Here is a 9,599-nt window from a genome sequence, read left to right on the forward strand (position 1 = left end):
TATAAGTAACAATTGTATAATAGAATAAAGGAAAATATTTGTTACTGACTGATCAGTTTTCAAGGTAGAACTCACTCAGCAGGAGTTGTTGAAATACTCGGAGGGTTTCATTCAGAATGCAGTTTTTGACTGTTAATTCTTCGTAATCAATTGCAGGTCAACTGCTAATTATTACATTCAAAATGCGCTTCTACTAATTACTTTGTAATTAGGCAGAGTCTGGTTGCATTTTTAATTAAACTTGGAACATTTTATCCAACTATATTTTCTGTATCAATTGTTTTCATTTGAAAGCACTTTTCTATAAGGCATGAGGATGGACTTTCTAGATCACACTTTATTCATTTCTACTCTGAATAATATATTGGTAGAGCTGATTTCTTTGTAAGCATGAATAACTGAATGGTCAACGATTAATTCAGTTATTTATACACTAAAATAATGTAATTAATGCAGTAGTTTAAATTTAGCAACATTGAAATAACAATAATACACTGTATTTCTTCTAAGTATTAAATACAATGGCCCAGATTTTATTGTAGACATAATCAATGCTCACTGTTATTGAAGAGTAAGTTGGACAGCAACTTCAGTAGTCGACATGTGGAGTTAAACATGGAACTTAGGAAATTGCTGTCTGAATTGCCCAGCTCCATCAGCAACTTTGCTCTAATGCTATCTGACCCAGAGACTCAGCATTCAAACATATCAAGGGTGTGAAGTTGTGATATTTACCCACTAGACACCCACTAAACTTCCCAAAATTGTTGGGGCTTTTCCATTCAAGTGTAAGTGAATTTTTCATGGTTTGACAGTCTTAATTACTGCCAAACAGCCTCCCTAGCCCTGAAAATTAACTTTCACAAGTGTGAAGTCCCATTCTTTCAGATTTTAATTATTGTTGGGCATTTTAAAAATTTCTGTCTCTTATCTCTCCATCTTAATCGCATCCTTCTTTCTTTCCCTCTATTTTGCTTTCTGTACGTGACTTGACATTGAATTAACATTTCTAAGTTGACTGCCTGGTTTAGATGCTGCGTGTCTCAGTAAGAATCCTTAAATCTAACTGGTTAAGAGACATACCACTGTTTGTCCTGTTCATGCACCGTTTGTTCATTGCAGACCACAAAATCCAAACCAAGGATATAGAAAAGTGCATGAGAAGGAGAGAAAAAGCAGAATTATTACCAATATTCAAAGTTTTCTATCATTCCTACAAGATGACTTCTCCCTTTATTGAAAAAAATCCCCCCGTTGGAGGAAGTATAATTGACCAGGGAGTTTTGTGCTCACGTGCAGAACTAGTATTGTAATGAGGGAATAGCAAGATTTGGAAATATGGTCACAGTAATGACAGCAGACTCTTTGATTGACACAAAAATGGGTATTGAGGTCCTTGGTGACAATTTTGCAGCAACAGGAAAGGTCAGCCCTGCTCATATATCATTCTTTGTCCCTAATAGGCCCCACCCTGTCCCTTAGGACCAGCTTCCTTTTTACATGTCAGTGGAAGATTTTTGGGTTATCTGTTAGATTAAGCCACATTCTACTCTCATATTCTCACTTTATCATTCTTAATTTCCTCTTCTCTTCCTCTCACAAGTTATTGTGTGCTTTTTTATATTCTGTCATGGGATGTGGGCATGGCTGGCTAGGCCAGCATTTATTGTCCATCCCTAATTGCCCTCGAGAAGGTGGTGTTGAGCTGCTGCCTTGAACCGCTGCAGTCCATGTGGCGTAGGTACGCCCACGGTGCTGTTAGGAAGGGAGTTCCAGGATTTTGACCCAGAAAGAACAGTGATATAGTTCCAAGTCAGGATGGTGTGTGGTTTGGAGAGAAACATGCCGATGGTGGTGTTCCCATGCATCTGCTGCCATTGTCCTTCTAGATGGTAGAGGTCACAGGTTTAAAGATGCTGTCGAAGGAGCCTTGGTGAGTTGCTGCAGTGAGTCATGTAGATGGTACAAACTGCTGCCACTGTTCATAAGTGGTGTAGAGAGTAAATGTTTATTGTGGTGAATGGGGTGCCAATCAAGTGGCTGTTTTGTCCTGAATGGTGTCAAACTTCTTGACTGTTGCTTGAGCTGCACTCATCCAGGCAAGTGGAGAATATTCCGCTGCTGACTTTTGCTTTGTAGATGGTGGACAGGCCTTGGAGTGTCAGGAGGTGAGTTACTCACCACAGGATTCCTAGCCTCTGACCTGCTCTTGTAGCTATAGTACTTATATGCTGCTCCAGATCAGTTTCTTATCAGTGATCAGCCCCAGGATGTTGATTGTTGGAGATTCAATGATGGTAATGCCATTGAACGTCAAGGGGAAATGGTTAGATTCTCTCTTGTTGGAGATGGTCATTGCCTGTCATTTGTATGGCGCGAATCTTACTTACCACTTAGACCAAGGCTAAATGTTGTCCAGGTCTTGCTGCAAATGGGACTGCTGTTTGGCCTGGTTCTCACTTGAAGAATTCACCTGATATGCATCACATACTCTTATATGTTTCATCATATTCCCTGTCTCCCTTGTCATCCAAGGAGCCCTGACTTTGGCTCTCCTGCCTTTCCCTCCTTTTGGAATATACCTGAAATATTTCTTCCTTAAAGATCACCCATTGTTCCGTTACTGTTTTTCCTGTCAGCCTTTTACCCTGGCTCGATCCCTTCTCATTACATTGAAGTTAGCCCTTTTCCAATTTAGAATTCTACTTTAGATTGTTCCTTGTTCTTCTTCTTTATTAATCTAAACATTATAATATGATGGTTATGCGTTCTCCCGCAGGCACTTGGTTCACTCAGCCTGCTTCATTTCCCAGCACCAGATCCAGCTTCTCCAATCTACCCTTATACCAACATATATCACTTTGCACTTTTATATATTAAATTTGATCTGCCACGTGTCCCTCCATTCTACAAGTCTGCCTGTCCTCTTGAAGTCTATCACTATCCTCTTCGTAATACTTCCAAGTTTTGTGTCATCTGCAAATTTTGAATATTTGTCACGTAAACCCAAGTTTAGATCATTATACCAAGGAAAGTAGTGGTCCTAATACTGACCTGTAGGGAATGATATGGTATCCCTTCCTCCATTCCAAAAAGCAACCATTCATCACTACTGTCTGTTCCCTATCAGTCAAATTTGTATCCATGATGCCACTATCCCTTTTATTCCATGGTCTTCAACTTTGCTGGCAAGTCTATTACATGGCAACCTTTTGGAGGTCCATATACATCACATCAACCACATCACCCTCATCAACTTTCTCTGTTACCTCACCAAAAACTCAATCAAGTTAGTTAAACATGATTTACTGTTAACAAATTGTGTTGGCTTTCTGTAATTAATTCACACACGTCCAATTGGTAAATTTATCCCGGATTACAGTTTTTAAAACTTTCCCTTCACCATGTTAAACTAACTGGCCTGTAGTTTCTGGGTTTATCCTTACACTGTTTTCTGAACAATGGTGTAATACTTGCAATTCTCCAGTTCTCTGCCACCACCCCTGTTTCTAAGGAGGATTGGAAGATTATGACCAGTACCTCTGCAATTTCCACCCTTAATTCCTTCAGCATCCTTCGATTTGGTCCTGGTAACTTATCAACTTTAAGTACAACCATTCTTTCTAATACCTCCTGTTTATCAATTTTTAACAGTTTCTTGTATCTGTCCTCCCCTTATCTGTGCTTTCTGGTACATTACTATTGCCATTGGCTTATAGTACTTTTCTTTAGTTAATAAAACTTTTACTGGACCAGTTAAAGCTTTGGATCAATAGTCCCTGACATATTGCCACAGAATTTGTCAACAGTCCATGGTTGTTCCTACCCGCAACAGCTTCAGAAAGGTTACTGCTTTGCCTCTTGTAGAATTTGGCATTTTTGCATTGGCATTTCAGTGGCTTGATCAGTGAATTAGGCTTTGTGAAGTCACTGTTGAGATTTAATTATTACTTCACAGCTCCGTTAATAGTTTTCTCTATTATTTACACCAATTTAATGGCTGTTGACCCATTTGAAAAGTGAAAAACGAGCATTTTTGTGGGTTTATTCAGTTTCTAGTGGGAAATGTATCATGAGAATTGTGCATTTTAATTTGAGAACATTTAATTTCAAAAAGAAAGAGGAGATTCATACTTTACAAACGTGAAAATGAATCCCAAAATATGTAGGTCTAAAAGTGGAAAAATCTTTGTTGATATTTACTAGCATATGCTTAAAAGCAACAATTAACATGGTAACATTAAATAGAAACAGAAAAATAGAAGCAACAGTAGGTCATTCGGTCCTTCGAGCCTGCTCTGCCATTCAATATGATCATGGCTGATCCTCTATCTCAACGCCGTACTCCTGCTCTCTCCCCATACCCTTTGATGCCTTTAGAGTCTAGAAATCTATCTATTTCCTTCTTAAATATATTCAGTGACTTGGCTTCCACTGCCCCCTGTAGTAGAGAATTCCACATTCTCACCACCCTCTGAGTGAAGAAGTTTCTCCTCATCTCAGTCCTAAATGGCCTACCCCATATCCTGAGATTGTGACCCCTTGTTCTCAACCCCCAACCAGAGGAAACATCTGCATCCATCTGTCCAGCCCTGTCAGAATTTTATATGTTTCAATGAGATCCCCTCTCATTCTTCTAAACTCCAGTGAATACAGGCCTAGTCGGCCCAATCTCTCCTCATATGACAAATAGCAATGGAAGGGCAGTTTACTGATAAATGCAAATTCCTCAAATGAAAAACATTGCTTTTTGAAATGAATGGGTTATATATTCATAACTTTAAATATCTGCAATTGACTAGACAACTACTGCCATTTTAAAGAGAAAACCTGAAAGCCTGGTGAAAATAATAATAGTTGTATTAGTTTCCTGATGCAAAACATTTTTAAAAGAGTGAATTTCTGTTAACAGGTTACTCCTGAGTTTTATATATCTGGACTTTGATTCCTTTGCCCCTCCATCCACCCTCCTGACACACTTCCCGCTTGTGTGCTGGACAGGTGCCGTTGGACCTGGTGGCCGACAGGTCCCTGCCCCCTTTCAGCCCTTCCCAACCAGTTAATTGGCTCACCAGCATGAAGTCTAGGTTGGGGGCAATCGCAGGCAGCGGGCCATTTCCTGGCTGCTCCTGCTGACTGCACCCACCCGCCGATCTCAAAATTCTGCACCAAGGCTGATTACACTCTTAAGAAGGATGCTTTCTTGGATGCAAAGTTGGCATATTCTCTATGCTGGTGTTATAATAAGTTACGGGCTTGGACCTTGAATGACATATAAATGGTACATCCTTAGATCCTCTGTCTATTTTAGTTAAATTCCATCTTTTTGTTTATCTCAGGCAGTCATGATGACATGTTTCTCAACTGCAGTATTTTGCCATTTTCACTGAAGGCAATTATCATTTGGTTGACGTGCAGTGTCAGCTCCCTCTATAAAATAGTGTAAAAATTTTTTGGCAGTCAGACAATTGTTACTTTTGGAAAAAAGGTGAAGGCAAAGCTCTCCTTAAATAAAGCTTAATAAATTGGCTAAACGAGTTAATCTCTTTATGCTGCTCCTAGGCATAAATACCATGGAAAGTCAGAGTTCATGCATCTCGTAGTGATTAGTTCACAAGCCAACATGTTTTTCAAGGCTATATTTAAGGCAGCAAAGCCTTAGCAGTCCTGATGATAAGCACTTGCCACTACAATGTCGAAAGATATCTGAAGACAAACAATAAAATTCCCATCTTCAGTTTCTGTCCTGCTTTAGTTTGCTTTTATATGTATGTGAAAGTCAAACAAATCAAAAAGAATGCTTTGTTGCCTATAATGATTAAGCTCCTCCTCATTCTTTGACTGAACTTAAACCTTCACATACAAAGCTTCACACCCAACCTCCTTTTCTCTTTTTGCTCTGATGCTGCTTAGGGTTGTTTATTTTTTATGTTCCATGATTCTCATTTCATTTAGAGGGAATCAGTGCTGCCACTTTTGATACAAAACAGTGAAGTATGTGATCCAGAATGAGGCTTTTATATATCACAAAGTGGGGGGGATAACCTGATTACATCAGCTGCACATGATGCAAATGGTTCCTAAATGTATTTAAATCACTCTTGCAATGATTAAAATATTCCATTCAACTTAAATTTAAATGGAAGTTAAATACTTTTTCAAAACAATAAGGAATTCCATTACCTTCAGAAAATAATGTAGTGTTTTTTGGTGTTATAGCAGTAATCACTTACAATTTCTTTCTTGTTTTTTTCCAGTCTTATCCAATGGTACTACAGTATCGGCCAAGGATTGACTTTGGTTAGACCAGAGCAGCTGTTATCCACTATGGTGGATACTGCACTAAAGTTTACCCATCGACAGTTTGCACAATGAATGGATATATTGGACAATGGACAGAATCAGATTTTTCAGAACAGAAACAAAATTTGTATCTGTCTACCATTTTTCAGATGCATTTATTTTTCCCAAGAACAAGCCCAATGCTATTCTGCTACTGGAGCCATGAAACGTTTGTGTCGATCTGTGTGATATTTGTGTTGAATACTGCAAATAATCACCCACTATAGCCTGTGAGTTGAGAGTCAGTGTTCACTGCCCATGTGTCTATAAGCCTACGTCCTGAAGTTATACATGTGCTTGTGCTAATGCTAAAACATAGCAAAATGGCAAAACTTGTTCTACGTCTTTGAATAAATTTATGTTCCGGCTAACATATGTATTGACTTTCTTTGTTTATGGTAAGTTAATTAACCCTAAAGATTACAGTTTGAAGTTGTAAAATGTTTTTGTTATATACCACTGTTGTAATCATAAGGAAGTAGGTGCATTTTGTGGAGAGGGAAACCCTTTCAAAATTATCTCTGTTATGAACATTGATGGACCATTTTTCTAGCTGTCCTTTAGCTAGTAAGCTATTTTATAGCAGTAGCTTGAAGTAAAAAAAAAGTCAGCAAAAAGTGTTCTGTAAATGTCACACAAAAGGAACAGGCAGTAACCTATCAAGAGATGCTTCATTCCCAATATGGAGGTACATTGTAGCCTGATTCTTTCAAGCAAATTAGCCCATTAAAAATTATTAGACTTCAAGATCAAGTTCTACATTGAAAAAAATGTACACCAATTAAGATTTTGGAATCAGAAGCATGTTTCCGTAACCAGTCAAATTTCAAAATGACCTCTACTCAGTGATTATTTAGTTGAATTTGTGAGTGATATCTAATCCATTTATGAGAGTCTCACTGGTGAATTTTGAAATCACTGGGACCTCCTGCTATTTATCACGTCAAGTTAATTACTAAAATCAGGCATTGATTGACAATGAAAGATTGCTTGAACCAGCTCTCTTCCTTCATTGTTGCTAAACTAAAATACAATCAACATTAATGAAAACAGCTTTTTTAGATTATCTTGCCCTGCACTCTTCACCTCCTTGACAATCAAATGTCATATTTACTTTGGAATATAAGGTTAAACAATATTAAACAATAATTTGCATTATCCTTAAGTAATTCATGTCCAACATTGTTTTCGAGAACCTTAGTACATTTTAGTGTGAGCTCTATGGGCTAAGCTTCACTGACTGAATGTGAATTGAACATCAGTGATGCAACTTATGAAAATGTACACTTATATTGCTAAACAAACAACAAAATAGTGATTTTTGTAGTCAACCTTCTAAGCTGGTGGGACCTGTAACACTGGTGATTTACCTCCCAGACACTCCTAAAAATTGTAGCTACTGATTATCATTCTTGCTTCAGTCAATGAGTATATAGGTTGAGTTGTCTGATAGTTAGGACAGAATCCGCCTGAATTTGTGTTCAGCCTTTGGAGTCTATTGTTTACACCAGTGCATGTTTTTTATTTATTATTTCAATTGTATACTCTATTGGACAATACAAAACTTCCGAAAACCTACTATGGCATTTTATCATTGATTACAATGGTGAAGACACTGAAAATTATGGGGGTTTGTTTGCTATTGATTTCTAATGTTCAAGTATAAAGAGGATTTAGTTGATCTGAAAACCTGAGGAATAACTGTTGGCCAAGCTGGTGGACAAACACTGAAACACATTCATACAACATTCTTTTGACTGCTATTTTAATGGTTAACCAATTTAAAATAAGTGGAACAATATCTGTGTAAAAATAACTGATAAGTAATGTCATATAAATGTGTTCAGCATTCACCTACTTTCAACAACAGTAAGTTATTGGCTAAAATATTTTTTAGTAATCCATAATTAGAAGGACACAACCAAGCATCTATCAGCCATGTACTGTAGTCAACATGGCATCTCTCCATTGTGTTAACATGTTACATTAGTTTTTGAATGCTTTGAACAATGTTAATTCCTAAGGGTTTGTAACCTGTTAAAAACATTGTAATATCATCAAGCCAGTGCAGTTGAGTGTCATTTTAATAGTATTACATTCTTTTATACCCCTTAAAATAAAAATTCCTGAACTTCCTAGATATTTTTGCAATGCACCCTATGCTGAAAAACTCCATTTAAAAAGAATTGTTGTGATTGTAAAGTGAGTCCAAGAATCATTTAATTTTAAATGAACAATTAACTTGAAGATCATTACAAATGAGTAAATCCTGCTATTAAAATGTAAATATTTTTGTAAACAAAACCAATTGTAAATGTTTGCAATACTGATGTTAATAGTATTTTATGTTTTGCAAAAAACTGTTTAGAGAAGCAGTTCTATTTTTTAATATGTATTTGCTGCAGACATGCATTCCTCTTTAACCATGTTTGGGTTTTAGTGAATGTTCTGTACATTTGCAATCACACTGGGATGAGAAATGAATACTGTGTCTGAAAATTGTATCAATTGAAGCACAATTCACCCACTGTCTTGTCGTGATTTGCTAATTTAAAGAAGCAATAAAATGTACCAGTTATGAAAATGCTGTTGTAAAGGCATAAGCCACCGTCCTGTCAGTGAACTATGTGGATCTGGACTATTGTCCATTGTCATTAAATCAATGAGTTAAAAATATATATTTTTTAATTTTTCCTGTGCACTTTTGAGCATTTGACTGCAAAACACGTTATCTTGACTTTTGTGAGGTCATTAATGAGGCCACCCTTTGGAATATTAAAAAAACAATTTTGCACACCGTACTTCAAGTGGATGATATGTGAGTTCAGAGGATGTTACAGAAATTCGGGACTATTAATTAGGAGGGAAGTTACAAAGATTAACTTTGTCTTAAATGCATAAAAAATGAAACTTATGATATAGGTTTTTAAATTGCTGAGCAGTATGATCAATGTACCTTTATTATTTAGGATAGTTCTTTTCCAGATAGGTTCATTTTTATAGATGTAAATAATAAATCTTTGTTATTTCCTTTGCTCCACTGTTTTCTGGTCTTCCTTAGCCTAGCAACGGCAAGCAACTAGGCAGGTGACCTGCTCCCAGACATCTGAACATCCCTCTTTGCTACAGGGAAGTACTTAGCTACTGCTTACCTTATTAAGCATGCATAGTGATACAATGGTTATTTAACAGCAAAAACAAAATCACTTCTTTTCCAGGTCACTAAAAAGTGTTGTTGCCTTTCACATTGACGCTTT

The 9,599-nt window shown here is 37.0% G+C and overlaps 1 protein-coding gene across 5 annotated transcripts in view; it reads left to right on the top strand.

The window, feature by feature from the left end:
• The window catches only part of pcgf5b (polycomb group ring finger 5b), a 201,792-nt gene extending 192,649 nt beyond the window's left edge, over positions 1-9,143 (top strand). For all 5 annotated transcript variants that reach the window (XM_041209351.1, XM_041209355.1, XM_041209352.1 and 2 more), the window contains one exon: positions 6,258-9,143. In XM_041209351.1, coding sequence (XP_041065285.1) covers positions 6,258-6,375 — 118 coding nt within the window. In that variant the 3' untranslated portion in view covers positions 6,376-9,143. The remainder of the gene's footprint in view (positions 1-6,257) is intronic.
• Positions 9,144-9,599: the final 456 nt, after the last annotated feature.

This window comes from Carcharodon carcharias, chromosome 17 (genome assembly GCF_017639515.1).
Source record: "Carcharodon carcharias isolate sCarCar2 chromosome 17, sCarCar2.pri, whole genome shotgun sequence".
Lineage (NCBI taxonomy): Eukaryota > Metazoa > Chordata > Chondrichthyes > Lamniformes > Lamnidae > Carcharodon > Carcharodon carcharias.